This window comes from Panthera uncia, chromosome D1, assembly GCF_023721935.1.
Source record: "Panthera uncia isolate 11264 chromosome D1, Puncia_PCG_1.0, whole genome shotgun sequence".
NCBI lineage: Eukaryota > Metazoa > Chordata > Mammalia > Carnivora > Felidae > Panthera > Panthera uncia.
The window spans coordinates 14,471,394-14,494,702 of NC_064808.1; the positions used below are offsets into that span (position 1 = coordinate 14,471,394).

General features: G+C 38.1%; 1 protein-coding gene across 2 annotated transcripts in view; it reads left to right on the forward strand.

Moving 5' to 3' along the window:
* FNBP4 (formin binding protein 4) overlaps positions 1-23,309 on the forward strand; it is a 44,350-nt gene that overhangs the window by 11,192 nt on the left and 9,849 nt on the right. For both annotated transcript variants that reach the window (XM_049616825.1, XM_049616834.1), the window contains exons 6-15: positions 128-248; positions 3,763-4,104; positions 5,292-5,502; positions 8,815-8,936; positions 10,729-10,833; positions 12,140-12,273; positions 13,254-13,441; positions 18,863-19,173; positions 19,302-19,446; positions 19,975-20,315. In XM_049616825.1, coding sequence (XP_049472782.1) covers positions 128-248; positions 3,763-4,104; positions 5,292-5,502; positions 8,815-8,936; positions 10,729-10,833; positions 12,140-12,273; positions 13,254-13,441; positions 18,863-19,173; positions 19,302-19,446; positions 19,975-20,315 — 2,020 coding nt within the window. The remainder of the gene's footprint in view (positions 1-127; positions 249-3,762; positions 4,105-5,291; positions 5,503-8,814; positions 8,937-10,728; positions 10,834-12,139; positions 12,274-13,253; positions 13,442-18,862; positions 19,174-19,301; positions 19,447-19,974; positions 20,316-23,309) is intronic.

The window sequence follows — 23,309 nt, forward strand, 5'->3', positions numbered from 1 at the left end:
ACAGGAGAAATTACCTAGGAAGAAGTTAGAGTCTTTCTTGTTGATAATATTTGCCTTTTGTTTCTCTTACTAAGTGTATATCTATATCTATATCTATATCTATATCTATATATATTTTTTTTTTCAGTTCTGTAACAGGTGCTGAAGCTAGTTTTGTGGTTAATACAGATGTGTATACAAAGGAGAAGAACGTTTCTGTTTCCAGTAGTAAAAGTGGACAAGTCATAGCCAAGCGAGAAGTCAAAAAGGTAAGTTACAACATATCTCATTTGCTTGCTTGCATGCTTATTTATTTCTTTATAAATGCTTATTTATTTTTGGCGGGGGGAGGGAAAGAGAGAGGAAAGAATCCCAAGCAGGCTCTTACATGGGGCTCATACCCACAAACTGCGAGATCATGATCTGAGCTGAAACCCAGAATTGGACGCTTAAACGACTTAGCCATCCAGATGCCCCTCATTTGCTTATTTTAAATCTTTTGTTTTTTTAATTTTTTTAATGTTTATTTATTTTTGAGACAGAGAGAGACAGAGCATGAATGGGGGAGGGGCAGAGAGAGAGGGAGACACAGAATCGGAAGCAGGCTCCAGGCTCTGAGCCATCAGCCCAGAGCCTGACGCGGGGCTCGAACTCACGAACCGTGAGATCACAACCTGAGCTGAAGTCGGACACTCAACCGACTGAGCCACCCAGGCGCCCCTGCTTATTTTAAATCTAAAGAACTTGACTCTTGCTCTGGAACAGGTATAGAAGCTTTCTGTTAGTATTTTATAACTGGATGTGAAATAGGACAAATGTTTCTTAAAGCTTTATTTGATGTTTATGTTTAATATGTAGCCCTTATAACAGTTACCCAGTTCATTGGTTCTTCTGGAGCTTTAGGGTGCCAAAGAGGCTCATTGGGTCATCATGAAAAGGATGTGGGAGTAGGCAGGCTTCAGATCTCCTTCTCTAGTTCAGAATAGTTCTATTTTGGGAACCCACATGTTTTTTTTGTTTTAAGCCGAAATCTAGTTGGACACTAAACCCACTGAGCCACCCAGGCTCCCCATATCTTGAATTTTTTTTTTTTTTTTTTAATGTTTGTTTATTTTTGAGAGAGACAGAGCGTGAGTAAGGGAGGGGCAGAGAGAGGGAGAGATAGAATCCTTAGTAGGTTCTGAGCTGTCAGCTCAGAGCCTGACATGGGACTCAAACCCACGAACTGTGACATAATGACCCAAGCCAGAGTCAGACGCTTAACCAACTGAGCTACCCAGGGGCCCCATGTACCTTAAATTTTTAAATGATGGGTTTAAATAGGAGGTATATTAACATATATTTTTAGGGGGTGCCTGGCTGGCTCAGTCGGTATAGTATGCAACTCTTGGTCTCAGGGAAGGGAGTTCAATCCCCATGTTGGTGTGGCGCCTACTTAAAAATACATACATACATACATACATACATACATACATACATACATACATACTTTTGGAACAATTTGGTTTTTACAACTCCAGGCGGGAGATAGACTATTTTTCTTTTGAGGTGGACTAAATATTATACCAGTGAAGGAAGTGAGCAATATAGGTATAACAACACATTTCACTTTTCTCTTTGTCACTTTCCTAACATACCTCTTAGGTTATGTCATCTTACAAAAGAGAGTAGAGATTTATCCAGTTATATAACTGACAAAACTTAGATTTTATTTAATTGTTTAAATCTGCTTCTTGCTAACTTGCCTTTTGACTTGGGAGAATAGGTGGAAGGATATGTGTGAATCGCACCCAGAACTAGGTTCTAGTTCAAACACTGCTTTCCTTGTATGGAAAGATCCCAAATGTCCATCGATGGATGAATGGATAAAGATGTGGTAGATATATACAATGTAGTATTACTCGGCAATCAAAAACAATGAAATCTTCCCATTTGCAGCTACAGGGCTGGAACTAGAGGGTATTATGCTAAGCACAATCAGCCAGAGAAAGACAAATATCATATGACTTCACTCATATGAGGAATTTAAGATGCAAAACAGATGAACATAAGGGAAGGGAAGGAAAAATAATATAAAAACAGGGAGGGGGACAAAACATATAAGACTTCTTAAAAAAAAATTTTTTTTTTTTACATTTATTTTTGAGAAGCAGAGCACAAGTGGGGGAAGGGCAGAGAGAACGAGACACAGAATCCGAAGGAGGCTCCAGGCTCTGAGCTGTCAGCACAGAGCCCAATGTGGGGCTTAAACCCACAAATCATGAGATGATGACCTGAGCCAAAGTCAAGACACTTAACTGACTGAGCCACCCAGGCACCCCAAGAGACTTCTTAAATATGGAGAACAACAGAGTTACTGGAGGGGTTGTGGGGGGGGGGGGATGGGCTAAATGGGTAATGGGCATTAAGGAATCAACTCCTGAAATCATTGTTACACTATATGCTAACTAACTGGGATGTAAATTCAAAATAAAACAAAAAAAAACCACTGCTTTCCTCAAGTAACAATGTTTGCATTTTACACTTGTAAGGAAAATGGTACAAATATATATACTAGTCTGTTGGCCGTTTGTGGTTTTTAAGAACATCCCATGGTTGGGGCGCCTGGGTGGCTCAGTCATTTAAACATGCAACTCTTGATTTAGGCTCAGGTCGTGATCTCATGGTTCATGGGTTGGAGCCCCACATCAGGCTCTGTTCTGACAGTGAGGAGCCTGCTTGGGATTCTCTTTCCCTCTCTGTCAGCCTCTCCTCTGCTTGTACATGCATGTGCTGTGTCTCTTTCTCAAAATAAATAAAAAGGAAGGTTGATAATTAAAAAAAAAATATATATATATATATATTTATTTATATTTATATATCCAGTGATTGAGGGGTGCCTGGGTGGCTCAGTCAGTTGAATGGCCAACTTTTAATTTCTGCTCAGGTCATGATCTCACACTTTGTGGGACTGTGCCCCGCGTTGTGCTTTGTGCTGCCAGTGGGGAGCCTGCTTGGGATTCTCTGTCTCCCCCTCTCTCTGCCCCTTCCCCCCTTTCAAAAAGAAATAAACATTAAGAAAATAATATGCACTAAGTGGTGCAGTTGCTCTGGAAAACAGTGTGTGAAGGTTCCTCAAAAAATTAAAATAGATCTACCCTATGACCTAGCAATAGCACTGCTAGGAATTTACCCAAGGGATACAGGAGTGCTGATGCATAGGGGCACTTGTATCCAATGTTTATAGCAGCACTTTAAACAATAGCCAAATTATGGAAAGAACCTAAATGTCCATCAACTGACAAACAGATAAAGAAGATGTGGTTTATATATACAAGGGAATACTACTTGGCAATGAGAAAGAATGACTTCTGGCCATTTGTAGCAACATGGATGGAACTGGAGAGTATTATGCTAAGTGAAATAAGTCAGGCAGAGAAAGATACCATGTGTTTTCACTCATGTGGATCCTGAGAAACAGAAGACCATGGGGGGAGGGGAAGGGGGGAAAAAGTTACAGAGAGGGAAGGAGGCAAACCGTAAGAGACTCTTAAATACTGAGAACAAACAGGGTTGATGGGGGGGTGGTGAGGGGAAAGGGGGTGATGGGCATTGAGGAGTACACCTGTTGGGATGAGCACTGGGTGTTGTATGGAAACCAGTTTGACAATAAATTATATAAAAAATATGCAGTGATTGAAAAACAGTCATTTTTAGCATGAACAATTGTGTGTGTTATATTTATTCAGGTAAAGTTTTTTTATTTTTTCATTTGAAAAATAAATGAGATTATTTTATTTATAGGAAGTAAATGAAGGAATTCAGGCTCTCTCAAATAGTGAGGAGGAGAAGAAAGGGGTGGCAGCATCACTGCTTGCTCCTTTGCTGCCTGAGGGAATAAAAGAGGAAGAAGAGAGATGGAGAAGAAAAGTAATTTGTAAAGAATCAGAGCCCGTTTCCGAAGTGAAAGAAACCAGTACGACAGCAGAAGAAGCAGCAACAATAATAAAGCCACAGGAAATTACATTAGACAACATGGAAGATCCTTCTCAGGAGGATCTTTGCAGTGTTGTTCAATCTGGAGAAAGTGAAGAGGAAGAGGAACAAGATACCCTTGAATTGGAGCTGGTTTTGGAAAGAAAAAAAGTAAGTTTTTGTTAAGTACATTTTTTCCCCTATTACTATCACACTCTCGGGTCATTGTGCTCTGTTTATAACCATTACCAGGATTTTGTTTTTCTCAACCTTTTGTCTACATATGTTTAAGCTGATGCAATAAAAACCTTAACTATCGAGTTATAGTTCTTTTGGTTCCTGATGATGCTTTTGATAGTTGACTAATAAAGACTGACATTGGTCTGATTTAATGATAGCTAGATACAGTGAGGAATGACTATCTTTGATTTAGACTCTTAACAAATGAGCATGGTAGATTCTTAGTGATAACTTGGTTTTTAAATTAAAGTACAGGTTGACTTCCAGTGATCCACCTATGGCGTTATTTAAATAGTTAAATGGGTCTTGTAAGATAATAGATTAAGAGAAACTCATAATTTCATGTGCTTCCTTTCAAAAAAGATGGTCCTCAGGAAATTTTCTCGATTGAGAAGTTGATTTTTACAATTTTCTGCCCTGATTTTTCTTTTTCTTTTTCTTTTTCTCTTTCTTTCTCTTTCTCTTTCTCTTTTTCTTTTTCTTTTTCTTTTTCTTTTTCTTTTTTTTTAATGTTTATTTTTGAGAGAGTGTGAGTGAGCCAGGTAGAGGCAGAGAGAGAGAAGGAGAGGGAGAATCCCAAGCAGGCTCCATACAGTGCTCATCATGGACCCCCACACGGGTCTTGATCCCACAACTACGATCATGATCTGAGCCAAAACCAAGAGTCAGACACTTAACCGACCGAACCACCCAGGTGCCCCTGCCCTGATTTTTCTTGAAACAGTTTTGTCTGCTGTTTGGAGTATGAATCAGAAATGTAACGGGTGTTATAACGGCAATATCTCCTTTAAGCTTTTCCACTTTTGAAAAATTTAAAGCTATCAGGGACAAGCTACGTTAGACTCTATCTATTGTGTTCATGTACTAGAAACTTTGTCTCAGTGAATCTCTAGAACCTTTTCCCTTTCAAACTGGTATTTGTTAACTACAATCATGAATAAGTGTTTGCTGAGTAACGAGCATAATGCTTGGCGCTGATGGAAAAAATGTATTAAATACTTCTGTCCTCAAAGGATTTTAATTCTGATAATGCACAGTTATCATTCTTGGTCTCACAGATGCTTAAGTGTTGACGAACAGGTAATAACACTCTAACTTTGTTGTCATGTTCATTGTAGGCAGAGTTACGAGCCTTGGAGGAAGGAGATGGTAGTGTGTCAGGGTCTAGTCCATGTTCTGACATCAGCCAGCCAGCGTCTCAAGATGGAATGCGTAGACTTATGTCTAAAAGGGGGAAATGGAAGATGTTTGTTCGAGCTACCAGTCCAGAATCTACCAGCCGGAGTTCTAGCAAAACTGGACGAGAGACTCCAGAAAATGGGGAAACTGGTAATTTGTGTTTTACGTTGAATTTGCAGAGTTGAAAGATACAAAGGGGAAATCCTTAGCCTTTTTTTGTTTTGTTTTGTGTTTTGTTCCCTTTTCAGCAAGAAGGAGGTAGCACTTGCATCCTTTTATGGAAGTGCTGGAAAGGGAGCTTCCTTTCACTTCTTTAACTGCTCTGTGAAAAGTAGAGAAGTGAAAGGAAGCTCCCTTTCCAGGAGCTTTGTTTGGGGATTCACTACTGATTGGGGACTACCTCTCCCTCAAAAACAGAAAAGCAAGATTCACTCCCTTTTTAAAAATCTTGGTACAGTAACTGCCTTATCTGTATTTTTTTAAAACATTTTATTCATTTATTTTTGAGAGAGAGAGTAGGACAAGCAAGGGAGGGACAAAGAGAGGGAGACACAGAATCTGAAGCAGGCTCCAGGCTCTGAGCTGTTAGCACAGAGCCCAACGTGGGGCTTGAACTCACGAACTGGGAGATCATGACCTGAGCTGAAGTCAGACGCTTAACCCACTGAGCCACCCACGTGTCCACTGCCTTATCTGTATTAAGTCCATGAGCTCTCATTAGCTCACTGTTTCTGTTTGTAAGCAAGGCAGGCAAGGACTACCTCTGCCAAGCCCAGCCTCCTCTCTACTCTCTCTCTGGTTTTTTGTTTAGATAGATTAGTCTTTTCATGAGGACCCAACTTATCTCTATTCAGGGTAATGTAGTAGAGACCCTGCTGCATCTTTCCAATCTGTTAATAGAACTAATATCTTAATCTCCATTTGACCCTGATTCTTTAGTGGAAAATTAGCAGTAAGATTTGAGCACTAGACCTTAGTTTGGTGTACTTAACAAAAGATACTTTTATGGGTTATGGTCAAAATACGATAAATAAACAAAAACACAGTAATAAGTAAATGCAGACATCCTTGTTCGAGATTTTTTTTCAATCATATAGAAGAATATGAAGTGAAAATCTTAAAGTCCCCCTTCATCTTTTCCCGATTCGCATTCCTTACCTCTGAAGTCCATTTTCTCTGTCCTTTACCTATATCTTTCCAGACCTTTTCCGCTGTATTCATTTGTGGTTGTGTGTATATGTGTAATCTGTACATGTGCATGTGTAATTTTTGCCATAGATGAGATTAACCATGTGGATTGTTAAACATACTTAAAGTGTAAAATTACTGTTTTTAACCACCAAGTACAAAAGATATTTTCGTTTAACTCTTCTTCATCAGTGGACATTTGAGTTGTGTCCATGTTTCACTTTTAAAAGTAATACTGCAGTTGTATTATTAGGTAATACCAGCAAGCCATTCAAGTGTCCATCCAGGGTAGAATGGATAAATTGTGGTGTGTTCTTACAATTGAATACTAAGCAACCATGAAAAAAGGTCAATGGTCTACAGTTAATATGCATTAAAATGAATCTAAGAAACAATAGTGTTGAATTTAAAAAGCTACAGGAGAACGCATATGTTTGTATTCTCTGTATGTAAGTTGGAAAATCGTAAAAAATATTGTGCTTAAAGATCTTTCCATGATGGAACTAGAGGAAGGCACTTAAACCACAAGGGTAGAGATCACGTTTGATGTGGATGTGATGGCAGAGGCACTGTGAACTTTAGAAGTGCCTGTGATAGTTTTCCACTAAGCTGGGTTGTGGTTTCTTGAGTTCTCATTTCATTCTTTATATTTATTATATACATACAGTACTTCACAATAAAAACAATGTTGTAATAAACATCTTGGTATATATATCTTTATGCAGATTTTAGTGACATTATAGTATAGATTCCTAGTGATATAATATTATTAGGTCCAGGGGTATATAGATCCTATCTAATTGCCCTTTGAAATAGGCAAAAGTCTTAGAGCACTAGTAGTGCTTTAAATTGTTAAAGTCTTTTACCTGCCAGCAAATGTAAGATGTCTAATATACAAATGAATTACAAACTGGTAAGTGGGGGGGGGGGGGGGTTTGGTTTTAAACAATTTTTTTTTAATTTTTTTTTTTTTTTTCCTTTTTTTTTTTTAATTTTTTTTTTTTTTAACGTTTATTTATTTTTGAGACAGAGAGAGACAGAGCATGAACGGGGGAGGGGCAGAGAGAGAGGGAGACACAGAATCGGAAGCAGGCTCCAGGCTCTGAGCCATCGGCCCAGAGCCCGACGCGGGGCTCGAACTCACGGACCGTGAGATCGTGACCTGAGCTGAAGTCGGACACTTAACCGACTGAGCCACCCAGGCGCCCCTTTACATTTATTTTTGATAGAGCACAAGTGGGGGAGGGGCAGGGAAAGAAGGAGACACAGAATAGGAAGTAGGCTCCAGGCTCTGAGCTGTCAGCACAGAGCCCGATGCGGGGCTCAAACCCACAAACTGTGAGATCATGACCTGAGCTGAAGTCAGACGCCCAACCGACTGAGCCACTCAGGTGCCCCGGTTTCAAACAATTTGAAAACGCAGAAGGAATATTAATAAGAGCAAGGCCATTATATGATAAGATTAAGTACTTAATATAAACTTTTAGGCCAATAAAAGTTATTGAAAGTGATGTTAAAAGTCACATTATTCTTTACATCAAAGATTAACCAGAGTCAAGAAAAAGTATTTAAATTTGGTTATTTCTTAAATCACTTGATAGCCTCATGACAGAATGATTTATATCCTGTATGCGGACTAGTTTGATAAGCACACATCTAGGTGGTAAGCAAACATAACAGAGAGGTGGTAAGCAAACATAACAGTTTGTGTCTTTTACTCCATTTAAGTTGATGGTAAACCTGTTCTCTTTCGAAGATTCCCACTAAGAGACATCACCAAGCAGAAGAGTAGTTTGGTCCGATATAGATTGTCTACAGGTCTTAACCAGTTTAGAAAGGAGTTTATCAGGTAGTTTAAAATTAATGCTGCTGTGATAGTGAAACCCTTTTTTTCAAAACTCATATTGTGAAGAAACTTTATGTATCCCAGGTTTGATAACCTAGCTTTTATAAGTAATTGAAGTAATGGTATCCTGGAATAGATTAGAAAAGATAAAATAGATGAATGTGAAAGGGAAACTAAAGACTACAGGGTAATGTGGTAAAACAGATTGTTATTTATAGACATTTTAAGAAAGGGGATTATAGAGGATAAGGTTTTTTGGCTTTTTAAAGACAGGTGGATAAGTCATTACGGTTTATTTAATAAAACAGGCAAAGGAAAAAGAACTAAAATTTTTTTTTCAGATACCGCTGCTATAGGAGTAAGAAAAGTTACGTGATGTACTATATTAGTATTCCTTTTGAATTAATTTTACATGTTTTCTTTTGTAGTAATTGGTGCTGACACTTCAGAAAAAATAGATGAAAATTCAGACAAAGAGATGGAAGTCGAAGAATCTCCAGAGAAGACAAAAGTACCAACAGCACCTAAAGAAGAAGAACAAGATTTGAAAGTATGTATTTAACATGGCTTGACAAATTCTTAAAAAAACATTTTTAATGTTTATTTTTGAGAGCGAGAGAGTGTCCAAGAAGAGGAGGGGTAGAGAGGGGGGACAGAGGATCCGAAGTGGGCTCTTTGCTGACAGCAGAGAGCCTGATACAGGGCTCAAACTCATGGACCATGAGATCATGACCTGAGCCAAAGTTGGAGGCTTAACCAACTGAGCCACTCAGGCGCCCTGACAAATAGATATTTTTAAAGTTTGTTTTTCTTTTGAGAATGAGTGTGTGCATGAGCAGGGGAGGGGCACAGAGGGAGAGAGAATCCCAAGCAGGCTGCACACTGGCAGGGCAGAGCCCAAGGCAGGAGTTGATCCCACAAACTGTGAGATCATGACCTGAACAGAAGTCAGGAGTTGGATGCTTAACTGATTGAATCACCCAGGCACCCGGACAAATATTTTTAAATTGGGCAACTGTTAAACTACATTCTTTGTTAGCAAGTACTGAAAGTAATCTTTGCTATCTCCAAATATAAGTCATTTATTTAGTTATGTGAAAAGGTCATATTTCAGGCTGTAACACTGAATTAGAAGACTGACTTGATGTAGAGAAATTACCTAAAAATAAATTCTAAATGCTTTAATTGCTTTCTTTTAAAAGTTACGCCTTCTGGGGCGCCTGAGTGGCTCAGTCGGTTAAGCATCCAACTTCGGCTCAGGTCATGATCTCACGGTTCGTGGGTTCGAGCCCCGCATTGGGCTCTGTGCTGACAGCTCAGAGCCTGGAGCCTGTTTTGGATTCTGTGTCTCCCTCTGTCTCTGCCCCTCCCCCACTCACACTCTGTCTCTCTCTGTCTCAAAAATAAATAAACGTTAAAAAAAAAATTAAAAAAAAATAAAAGTTATGCCTTCAGGGGCAACTAGGTGACTCAGTTGGGTAAGTGTTCGACTTCTGCTCAGGTCATGATCTGATGGTTTATGGGTTTCAACCCCACATCAGGTCTTCTGCTGTAAGCACAGAGGCCACTTCAGATTCTCTGTCTCCCTCTCTTTGCCCCACCCATGCGCACGTGCCCATGTTCTCTCCTCTCTCTCATAAGTAAATAAACATTAAAATATGAATAAATGAAATTTAAGCCTTCATTGGAAAGCAATAATAGTGTATCAATGTAGGCTCCTGTAGTTTGGAAGTACTGAAGAGACTAAAAGTCACAAATTTAATTTCTGCGTGTACTTCTCTTTACATAAAGGCTAACTCGGTTCCAATTTTATTTCTAGACTGATGTCAAGAGAATTGGACCATATAAATATGTGGCTATTTAAGGATGGTCTGTTGGAAAAATCACATAGTACATTCTTTTGACTCGAAAGAGTTTATCCAGTCACTGGCTAGTGTACAACCATGTGAAAGGGACTGGGAGAATTAATTTTGTTCAGTGCGTAGCTGATAAAAGCACTTAGTAATAATTAAATGATAGTTTGGACACTATTGGGAGTTACATCATTTAGCATCTATTTTCACCTGTTTAATTCTATATTGTCTCAAAGTATACATTCAATTTCTCTAGGCTTGTCCTTATTTATCACTTGTTATGTGAAGTATTTTAACATAAATTAGAGTTTTCTACATAACTAGAAATAACTAGAGTTATTTTCATGACTGTTCAGATGCAACTATTTAAGAAGGGCTGTTTCTAGGCAGACCCTTTTTTTTAGTATGTTTAAGAACAAAATAGTTTACATAATACAGAAAAATGTTGCTGATTCAATTTTATTTTTCTCTTTCTTTGCTACATTACAGTTTCAGATTGGAGAACTGGCAAATACCCTGACAAGTAAATTTGAATTCCTAGGCATTAATAGACAGTCCATCTCCAACTTTCATGTGCTGCTCTTACAGACTGAGGTAATTTAGGCATTTATGTATAGTTGGTCTTTGAGTAAAATGCTCTATGTGTAAGGCATTTATCTTATTTTTTTAATCCTAAATTAAAATTTTTAACATTGGTGCAAATCTGAACGACTAACCCAGGAAACAAAACTGTGTATTAGCTAAAGCAAAACGTAACTATGAAGATAAATACTAAGATTTTATGTGTGGGGATACCACCTTCAGTAGGCATATATTCTATTTTATGTTTAAAAAATATTTTTTTATACAAAAATGCTGATTCAAAGGGGGCAAATGTGCCCCAATGTTTATGGTAGCACTGTTAACACTAGCCAGATTATGGAAAGAGCCCAAATGTCCATTGACAGATGAATGGATAAAGAAGATGTGGTATCTGTATACAATGGAATATTAGCAATCAGAAACAATGAAATCTTGGCATTTGCAACAGTGCAGATGGAACTAGAGTGTATTATGCTAAGTGAAATTAGAGAAAGACAAATATGTGACTTCACGCATATGTGGAATTTAAGATACAAAGCAGGTGAACATATGGGAAGGGAAACAAAAATAATACAAAAATGGGGACAGGGACAAAACATAAGAGACCCTTAAATATAGAGAACAAACAGGGTTGCTGGAGGGGTTGTGGGTGGGGGGATGGGCTATAAATGGGCAAGGGGCATTAAGGAAAACGTTTGTTGGGATGAGCACTGGGTGTTACATGTAAGGGATGAACCACTGGATTTTACTCCTGAAATCATTATTGCACTATATACTAACTAACTTGGATGTAAAATAAATAAATAAATGAATGAATGAATGCATTAAATAACACAATGAGCCTAATAACAGATTCACATCAAACTAAAAATAAAAGTTTGGAGTCCTTTTGTAACCTGAATAGTTTACAACATGGTAGAGCAGGATTCAGTAAGGAACTCCTGTAGGAAGCTTACCTCCCTAAGTATTGAACCTTTGCTTTTGATTACTGAACCAAATGAACTCTCTACCAAAAACTAAAATTGCTAGGGAATTAATATAGTCCAAAGGAGAAAAACAAAACTGCTACTCATTTTCACAGATACTGGAGAGCTGGCAGTATAAAAATGTACTAAGGTCCAGTCTTGTTTTTCAGAACTGTGTAGAGCAAACAATATTTTATATGAAATTAAGACAGTATTTCTGTGCGTTTTGGGCCTACTTTCCTTTTGTGAGAGTATAGCAGTACAGTTGTGGACCAGAAGACCTGTCCCTTTTATTTCTGTCTTCTGATGTAACAGTAAGCCTTTTAACTTATTTCTCTGTTTGTTGATTCTAGACTCGGATTGCAGACTGGAGGGAAGGGGCTCTTAATGGGAACTACCTTAAACGAAAACTTCAGGATGCAGCAGAACAACTAAAACAGTATGAAATAAACGCCACTCCTAAAGGCTGGTCCTGCCACTGGGACAGGTACGCACTCTTCTCCCCTTTTCACCTTTCACCTTTGACATCTCAGACATGATTTGTGATCACCACCACCTGACGACATGACAGCCTGTCCGGAGACTGAGAGCAGCTGCAGTTAGCGGTGCTGGGCAGGCAGAGCACCGCAAGCACTTACAGTTTGGGCCAGCCACACGGAGAAACAAAAAGCAATGTTTAAAGTGTTCCATGTAACGGATTTTTTCCCAAGATGGACAAAGCTGGTTTTTACTCTCCAGAGTGTTGTTGCACGGAGTAGGGCGGGCTTGGGGGTTAAGCGCATGCGAGAGCTCTGTGCGCTTTACAGGACCTCTGGAAGCAACTACTCCTGATTAACCTCGGTGAAGTTAAGGAAAGCTTCGTGCCAGAAGATGTGAATGAAGAACAAGATTACTATCTTCTGCCAGCAGGTCAGATGAAAACATTTCTTTTTATATTTGGCTTTTCTTGATTTTTTTTTTCGTTATTTGAAATCTTTGCTCTTTTATTTTTCAGCTCCCAGATCCTCTCCCTCTCTTTAGCTTTCACTGTGTTTGATATCAAGAGTATGAAATGTGAATTCCACGGTCCAAGAGGGGAAGAGTCACCTTTCGCAAACTTCGTTGTTCTCTTCTTTGGAAGGGAAATTAGTGTTCTAGGAGATTGAGTCCCTTCGTTAATGAAACTTGAAACCCTGTTAAACATTGGCAAAAAACAAAACAAAATGTGAGAGGTGTTTTCTAAGTCATCTGTTGGAGTGAGGGCTCAGGGCTGTATTCACAGAGCTGCTGGCAGTGCAAATAGCTTTGAATTATCCTTGGTTCTTCATCCTCAATTGTCAAAGCTCTTTGTTGCCTTTGTGAATAGCAGTCCGTTAAGAAGAGGTTCGTCCCTGTGAGAGCAGACTGCTGTCCTGGGACAGGACCAAACGGAAGTGTCTTTGTAGGAGGATGGGTCTTAAAACGTGTGTTTTCTTTCTTGTAATTTAGGGATCATAGACGATATTTCTATGTAAACGAACAGTCGGGCGAGTCTCAGTGGGAGTTCCCAGATGGTGAGGAGGAAGAGGAAGAAAGCCAAGCACAAGAAAGTAGAGACGAGACTCTTCCTAAACAGACCTTGAAAGACAAAACTGGCACTGATTCAAATTCTACAGAATCTTCTGAGAATTCCACAGGTGGGACAATTTACCCTATATTAATTGGAGAGAAATACTTTTGGAGAAAAAAAGATTTGTGTTAGTTGGTACCATAAAAGAAGAAAGTAATTCAAATCATAGCGTAAATTTCTAGCTAAAAAATAGTGGCTTAACATAAAAATACAAGAGTTAATACTGAAGAAAACTAAGGCAGGGACTGCTTAGAAATCAGCAGACTATTAATATCAGACTTTGCTAAAAAATAAAATGATGAGCCAATATATTTTGATTTTTAAAAGATTGTCCCATAGGAGCTTCCATCTGCTTTCTAGATAGGATGCTCCCGATTCAGGAATCATTTAATGTACCCAATTAGATCTAACAACAACAAAAAGATTGTCCTATAACCACTCTGTTATGCCACAAAGCCGTGTATCCACTAACAGGAATGTTAATGTTGAGGAACTAGTAGCTGAATTGTCAATATCTTTGTGGAGTGATAATAGATTTGTTTTCCCTTTCTGTGGAAAACTTAATCTGTAGATAGTGCAGCCTCATTTTTGCACTCCACTATTCTTACAAGTATGGTTGTTGTAAATCAAAATATTCTGAAGAAATGGTATGAAACTAGGACCATTATTTCAGGGAAGCAAAATAATCATTGGAAATTGCCAACAATATTCTAGCATAAAACAGTCAGGATGGCTCAACCCAGTAGATATTCTCCTAGAGGTCTTTAGTTTTGTTGTATACATTAACTTATTTTTACTTATGTATTTATTTTTTGAGAGTGTGGGGGAGAGGGGCAGAGGGGAAGGGAGCATTTTAAGCAGGCTCTGTCCTGAGCAGGGGGCTCGATATGAAGCTCGATCCTATGACCATGAATCATTACCAAAATCAAGAGTTGGATACTCAACCGACTGAGCCACACAGGCACTCTTTATTTTGTTGTATACGTTTTTAAAAAGGCTTTCATAGCTCCTTAGTTAATAGGAGCTCCTCTAAAGAGGAGTGGCTTGATTTCCACATCTTGGAAGATGCATTTTTGCCCCTCTAAATCCACCATTCTTGGAATGACAGAAATAAGTGAATAGTGAAGCCTAGTCAAGGCTATGATTTTTCATTCTAAAAAACTGGTAGCTGTTTGTTAAAATGACAGTACGTGAAACAGGAGTCTGTGATTTGGCTTTTAAAGTAATAAACATTTAAAGGTAAAGGCATGGAATTTGTTGGTAACATAGGGAGTGGACAGCTGAATTCTTTTGTCCTCTGCTTACGAAAAATGATGTTTTGTATTCTGTTGCTCCCTGATCCCAATTAAAAAGTTCTGATAATGTACCAAATGAAACTGATCATGTTAGATGATTTTTTAATTTCTAAAATAGCCTAGGGGCAGTTATCAGATCACTAAACAAAAAGCCACATTTGGCTGCAGTGATAATTTTGCATGAAGCAAAAGGGTGGTTTTATTTTACTTACTATTTCAGAAATATATTTTCTGAGTTACAGGGTGTCTTAATATTTTCACAAAGGGATTTTCTTTTGATTACTTTCCTCATTCTTTTCTTTTCGTAGTAATGATAGATATGTCTAATAAGTTAGTTTTATCATGTTAACTGAAGTTAGTCCAGTGAAGGCTTGATGGTGGTTCTGGATAGGAGATTCCACTCCTGACTGCTGTCTAATGTCCCTTTCTTGTATGTTACAAAGCTGAGTATTCTAGAATTACCAACTCTTAGGTGTTCTGTGAACACCTTAGAATTATTTTCTCACTTTGTTGAAGACACATAAAGTTGGGTACTGTCTGGTTAAAGGAAGACTGAGACATTCCTATCTGAGTAAAACAATTATGCTGTAGGAAAAAGTCACTGATAAACTGTTTATATTCTTAAGCCTCTTTAATGAGAGCCATTAAAACTTGATAATCTTGATCTAAGTAAAACCCAGATCTTGTACTAAGGTTTTTGGGATTTAAGAGCAATACTGATGGTTATTTAAGCCTGTCAAGAAAGTTTAGTATATTCACTTTGTCAGCCCAGTAGTGGTTAAAATCATGTTTTAAATAAGAAAAATTACTACACTGTGGGGGCAAGGAAGTTTCAAACTTCTGTTCATTTCAGTCTTCGTTCATTGTTTGAATTTAACATCCTGTCTCTAAAGATGAGTGATATTTCAAGATACCTACTGTGTCTGTCTTACTAGGCTTTGTCACTTTGGTTAAATTCAGCTGCTTTTCAAAAGTCTATGGAACTATTATTTATACAGTAACTGCTAAACTGGCCTCTTGGTTCAGAATACTAAGCAAAAATTTTCTCTTTGGAGAAATACAGGAAAACAGTAAAGGGAAGCTTGCCTAGAAATAGAAAAAAACAGGCTCTTGAAGAGCAAAATTTGTATCCCCACACTATTCTAAGCCTGTAACTTTCAAATTTATTAGCATATAATAAACGCTGTGTTTACCTTTATGTTTTTAATTTTAATTTTTTTTAAAATTTACGTTAAGTTAGTTAGCATATAGTGCAATCATGATTTCAGGAGTGGAATCCATTGATTCGTCCCTTACATATAACACCCAGTGCTCATCCCAAAAAGTGTCTTCCTTAATGCCCCTTGCCCATTTAGCCCATCCCCCCACCACAACCCCTCCAGCACCCCTCAGTTCTCTATATTTAAGGGTCGCTTATGTTTTGTTCCCCTCCCTGTTTTTATATTTTTGCTTCCCTTATGTTCATCTGCTTTGTATCTTAAATTCCACATATGTGTGAAGTCATGATATTTGTCTTTCTCTGACTAATGTCACTTAGCATAATACACTCTAGTCCCATCCTAAAAAAATTTTTTTTTTAGTTTACCCTTTTTTGAGGGAGGGGGAGACAGGGACAGAGAGAGGGGACACAGAATCCAAAGCAGGCTCCAGGCTCTGAGCTCAGCACAGAGCCTGACGTGGGGCTCCAACTCAAGAACAGGGAGATCATGACCTGCGCCAAAGTTGGCCACTTAATCAACTAAGCCACCCAGGTGCCCCCAAAACTGTGTTTTTTAATCTCTCCTTGGATTTCAGACTTGAAAGTTCGCTTAAATGGCAAAATATACCAACTGGGTTATATTTAGAAATGAAGAGAAGCATCGTGTAGAAGGATATCTATTAATATCCAAACTTTGTGTTTAAGCTAAAGGAAGCTATCAGTGTTAAGACACAGCTTTTATGTTTTGAGCAAACTTAGTATGGGATTCAAATATTAACTAAAAATGCTCCTTGTTTGCTGCTAAATTTATCTCCTTATTGACAGTTTAATTAATTCTGATTATCTTTGCTGGAGGTTGTAAACCCCATTTTTAACCTTGAACCTGTATTTCCTTGAGTTGCTTTGCATAGTAGCATTTTGCCATCATAAACATTTCTGTGTTGCATTATGATTTTAGACGAGAGTATGTAAAACTTAGCTTATTCATTTACCTACCAAATGTTGTTGAAGGTTTAGTAGAAGGAAGTTTGATAAATTATTAATTCTCAGTACTTATTACCTTAGTTCTGATGTAATCTTGATGTTCTATTATTATGTAACATAGTAAACTGCCTGGCCATACCCAAACTTTATTCATCTAAAGGTCAGTGTATAAATTCACATTAGATATGACCAAATAAAAAAGTTAATGAGACTTTTGAAGTCTATTAGCTGGAAAACTGCATTCTTGTTTTCTGGTGAATTTTTTCTTTCAGTGCTCCTTTCCTTTGCTAAGTAAGCAACATCTCAGAATAATTACAGTAACCTTGTAAATCCTATTCTTAAAATCTTTTGTGTAATATTTTTACCTGCTCCATAAAAAGTAAAGCTATCCTAAAAGCCAAATGGTTCATAATGGCTTAGGTTTTACCTTATTGAGAACAGCGTGGTGTCTTCAAGCCAAGTAAATAAAGGGTTTTATCCTTGTCATAGAGACTTTTGTTTATGGTATATGGTTATACCATCACTTTTGACCATGAAATTTAACAGGTGATTGCATTTAGATCTCTATTCCATGAAAAGTGAGATTTATTTTTTGTACTATTAAAAAATTTTTTTTCTTAATGTTTATTTTTGAGACAGAGCATGAGCGGGGGAGGGAGGGGCAGAGAGAGAGGGAGACACAGAATCCTTAGTAAGCTCCAGGCTCTCAGCTGTCAGCACAGAGCCTGATGTGGGGCTTGAACCCACAAGCCGTGAGTTCATGACCTGAGCCGAAGGTGGGACACTTAACCGACTGAGCCACCCAGGTGCCCCAAACTGAGATTTATTTAACTGTGATTTCTAAATCTGTTAGATCCCTGGTATTTCACCAAGACTTCTTGGTAAAATAGCACTAGACTAGGAGTCAGACCTAGTCATTGAGAGCTGTATGATCTTGGGCAAGTCATTTCCCTCCTGGGTTTCACTACCTTTGAAATCAGAGAGTTGAACTAGATGATTTCTCATGTCTCTTCTACTCCTAAATTCTATGATTTTTAGGGAGAAAATTCCCTTCAGCATTCCTGGGATATATATCTAATAGTCCCATATATTGTGAAACTTCCCTATTGACGATAAAGAGGGATGGGGAAGGCTACAAGTAAGTATATCCTCCTATTTTCTCTAACCTTTAAAACTTTTCCCAGGAGAGAAAGGACAGTAATTAACTGGCTTTTGCAGAATTTGAGGAAAGCTGATCCTGCAGCTTTTCAGCTATAATTTCTTAACTCAGACTTCAGCAACTTCAGATCTTCTGCATCTCCAAATACCTCTTTTGTGTGTGCCTTTGTTATCCTTTACCTTGAAGATTTGTTTTTCTAAATTTCCCTTTCTCATCACAGAAATAAAAAAAAAATACCTTCCTTGATTTGTGTTGCTGTGGTTTAGCAAATAATTCATACAGAGGTACAAAGGAATGATAGAGTTGACAAGACCACCTTGCAAATGGATTTTTAAAACTTAGTAACCCAGATTAATAAAAGGTATTTTGAATGAGTACTTCTCTGGGTCATCCATGATCAGTTATCTACTCGCTAAAAAATAAAATAACACGGAATCAGAATCACAAATGTACATTATTTACTCCCCTCTTCTTTTTTGAAATAAAGACCCAGAGCATTCCCTTCTAGTTGTGTATGTTGAAACTGTGAATGTTTGAAATAAGAAACTTCAAGCTCAATGACCAAATTTCTCATTGAATTGATGTGATGTACTTCATTTATTTATCCATAAATCTGGACCCAAAGAACACACTAGTATATAACAGCTAGGGCAGGTGCTAACTGTGGGGTTCATAAATTTATATTTCTATGGAAGCATTTTTGAACTGAATTGCTTAATATTTCAGTAGTATGAGTGTAGAGAATAGATGCCTGTAGGTCCAGTTGTCTCACTAGGCAGTTGAACATTGTTGTGAATGTAAGCCATGGAGCTTTTGTCTTGCCCTTTTCCTGACTCCTATTTATTTTCATAGGTTCTCTTTGTAAAGAGTCCTTTTCTGGCCAAGTTTCTTCTTCATCACTCATGCCACTTACTCCATTCTGGACTCTCCTTCAGTCGAATGTGCCTGTGCTTCAACCTCCATTACCTTTGGAAATGCCACCACCCCCACCTCCACCCCCAGAGTCCCCTCCTCCCCCTCCCCCTCCCCCTCCTCCTGTAGAAGATGGTGAGATCCAGGAGGTAGAGATGGAGGATGAGGGAAGTGAAGAGCCTCCTGCCCCAGGAACAGAGGAGGATACTCCATTGAAACCTTCTACACAAACCACAGTTGTAACTAGCCAGGTGAGAAATGCTCTTTGGCATTCCGAAGGGTTTCTGGGGACTGGGGCATGACTGACACCATGTTTTATATTAGAAGAGGATGTTTAACTAGAGCTTTTAGCCACTGACTAGATTCTCTTCTGTTTCAGAGTTCAGTTGATTCTGCCGTCTCTAGTTCTCCTTCCACTAAAGCGATAAAAAGAAAAGCCACAGAAATTAGTAATGCAGTAGTTCAGAGATCAGCTACCATTGGTAGTTCTCCAGTCCTCTACAGCCAGTCAGCTATAGCTGCAGGTAAGCATTGTGATTGAAATCTGTTTTCCTGAACATATTACATCTTTGTTTTTGGAATTAGGTGTCATAAAAGGCTTTTAGATATCGTGTAAAGGCTTTTCATTTCAAGAACTCCTTATATGTTTTTCTTTCAGTTACTAAAAACTACTGTTAACAATTTGACATGTTCCATATTGTTTTCTGTGCACTTACATGACATCAGTAATTTTGATAATTTAAGTACCTTAATGCTGAAGTGCCTGGCTGGCTCAAGTCCGTAGAACATGGAACTCTTGATCATGGGGTCATGAGTTCAAGCACCACGTTGGGCTTAGAGCTTTTTTTTTTTTTTTTTTAAAGAAAAAAGTACCATAATACTAAAGTATTCAGAAATATTTTGCTGCCAGAAAATGTGGCTGTATTTTTTGAGGAGAAGGTATATTGGCATCATTTTATAGGTGATCTAACCCCCAAATCCCTTTTCTATCTTTGTTTCTGCTTTGTCAAAGTGTCCTTCTTAATAGTTTTATTTTATGGCTTGTATGTTAGGTCATCAGGCAGCAGGGATTGGACACCAGTCTGCAGGGATTGGACACCAGGCAATATCTGTTAGCCATCCAGCAACAGGAATGGGTCATCAAGCCAGAGGAATGGCCCTACAGTCAAATTACCTAGGACTAGCAACAGCTCCTGCAATCATGAGCTATGCTGAATGTTCTGTCCCAATGGCAGTGACTCCCACATTGCAGCCAGTCCAGGCCCGAGGTGCTGTGCCTACCACTGCCATTATTGAACCACCACCTCCTCCTCCTCCGCCACCACCACCACCACCGCCGCCAGCTCCCAAAATGCCACCATCTGAGAAGACAAAAAAAGGAAAGAAAGATAAGGTACAGTAAATCTCTCCCAAGTTTTTATTTAAAAATTTTTATTATTGAAGTGATATTCATGTAAAAACCAACACTTTAAAGTATATAATTCAGTAGCATGTAGAAGTATGAGTTCTCCAACTTTGTATGTAATTTTCAATATTGACTATTTAGGCCCCCTTGTAATTTGATACGAATTTATTCAGCTTTTCTATTTATGCATAAAAAGCCAGTGGAGTTTTGATAGGGATTGCATTTCATGTCTGAATTGTTTGGGTCATACTGCCATTTTAACAATATTGGATTTTTCAGTCTGTGAACACAAGATTCTTTCCATTTATTTAGGTCTTCAGGGTTTTTTGGGGGGTTTTTTTTGGCAATTTTTTGTAATTTTCAGTGTAGAAGTCTTTTACTTCCTTTCCTAAATTTACTCTTAGGTATTTTATTCTTTATTTTGTTGGATACTATCATAAGTGATCGTTTATTTGGTTTACAGTTTTAGCATTATATAACGTCCTTTTTCATCTTTTGTAACAGTTTTTTACTTAGTCTCTTTTATATTAATGTTGTTAACCCTTGCTTTCTTTTGGTTACTATTTGCATGGAGTCTGTTTGTCCTTTTACTTTAAATCTGTGTATATCCTTAGATAGAAAATTAACGTTTTACAGACATCACCACTTCAATTCTGTTTTTTTGTTTATTTGTTTTGAGGGAGAGTGCGCACTTGCGGATGGGGCAGAGAGAGAGAGGGAGAGAATATCTCAAGCAGACTCCACCACTGTCAGCACAGAGCCAGGCATGGGCTCAATCCACAAACTGTGAGATCATGTCCTGAGCCAAAATCAATAGTCAGACCCTTAACTGACTTGAGTCACTCAGGCTCCCTATTCAGTTCTGTTTTTTTAAATCCATTCTGCCAGAATACATCTTTTGATTGGAGAGATTTATTTACATCAGTAAATTACTAATTTATTATCAGTAGTTACTGACAGGGAAGGACTTACTGTTGCCATTTTGTTACTTGTTTTCTGTATGTATTCTGAAGATTTTTTGTCCTCATTTCTCCTCTCACTGCCACCTTTTGTGTTTAGTTGACTTTTTTAATGACACATTTTGATTTTCTTGTCATTTCCTTTAGCATATGTTCTATATTCATTTTCTTTATTTATTTATGTTTTTTATTTTTATTTTTTAACGTTTATTTATTTTTGAGACCGAGAGAGACAGCATGAACGGGGGAGGGTCAGGGAGAGAGGGAGACACAGAATCTGAAACAGGCTCCAGGCTCTGAGCCATCAGCACAGAGCCTGACGCGGGGCTTGAACTCACGAACCATGAGATCATGACCTGAGCCGAAGTCGGACGCTTAACCGAGCGAGCCACCCAGGCGCCCCTCTTTTTTTTTTTTTTTAAGATCTTTTTAAAAAGTGTTTTGTTTTTTTTTAATGTGTATTTATTTTTGAGAGAGAGACAGAATACGAGTGGGTTAGGGGCAGAGAGGGGGAGACACAGAATCCGAACCAGGCTCCAGGCTCTGAGCTGTCAGCACAGAGCCCGACGCGAGGCTCGAACTCACGAGCTGTGAGATCATGACCTGAGCTGAAGTTGGACGCTCAACTGACTAAGCCACCTAGGCGCCCTTATATTCATCTTCTTTATGAAATCATGGGTATTATATGTAATGTGCTTAAGTTATAATCAGTTTTAAACTGATACATTCTATTGCAGACAAAAACCACTCCTATATAGCTGCATCCCACTCCATTATGTTATTGGTGTTATAAATTATATTTCTACATACTGTGTGCCCAGTAACATAGCTTTGTAATTACTTTTTATGCTTTTGTCTTTTAAATTCTGTAGAAGAATAAAAAGTAAGAGTTACAAACCAAAACCACAATCCTACTGATTTTCATATTCATGTGTTTACCTTTATCAGAGAACTTTATTTTTTTGTATGACAACTTAGGTATTTAGCATCATTTCACTTCAACTTGAAGAACTCCCTTATGCATTTATTGTAGGATAGGTCAAGCAATAATGAACCACAGAGCTTTTGTTTATTTAGGAGTATCTTAATTTCTTCTTCATTTTTGAAGGAAAGTGTTGCCTGTACAGAATTCTCAACTTTTTTTTTTTTTCTTTGATCACTTTAAATATATCATCCTGCTGCCTTTGGCCTGCACCATTTCTTCCAGAAATCCTGATAATCTTATTGAGGAACCTTTGTACATGACAGGTCATTTTTCTTTTGCTGCTTTCAAGATTCTCTTTGGTTTCTGACAAGTTATGTGTCACAGGGTGATCTTTTGGGGCTTATTCTACTTGGAGTTTGTTAGACCTCTTGGGTATGTATATCCATGTCTTCATTAAATTTGAGTAGTTTTTAGCTATTATTTCTTTTTAATTTTTTAAAAATTTATTTTGGAAATAGAGCATGCAGACAAGCAGGAGAGAGGGGCAGAGGGAGAAAGGGAGAGAATCTTAAGCAGGCTCCATGCTCAGCACAGAACCCAACATGGGGCTCAGTCCCACATGACCCTGGGATCATGATTTGAGCCAAAATCAAGAGTTGGATGCTCAACCAGCTGAGACACCTGGGTGCCCCTTGGCTATTCTTTTTTTTGTTTATTTATTTTGAGAGAGAGAGCACGCACACTAGTGGGAGAGGGGGAGAGACAGAATCCCAAGCTGATGCCACACTGTCAGTTAAGAGCCCAGCATAAGGGTCGATATCACAAACCATGAGATCATGACCTGAGCTGAAATCCAGAGTCAGACACTTAACCGACTGAGCCACCCAGGCACTGTGGCTTAAAATATTTTATTTCTTAAAATAAGTTCTGCCGTTTTCTTTCCATATTCCTAGGATTCCCATAATGCATATATTAGTCCACTTAATGGTGTATTATAAATTACTTAGATTCTGTTCACTTTGCTTCATTTTCTTTTTTTTAATCTCTGAAAATGCACTTATGTATTTTCTTCAAATTCTTATATAAATTCTAATTAGT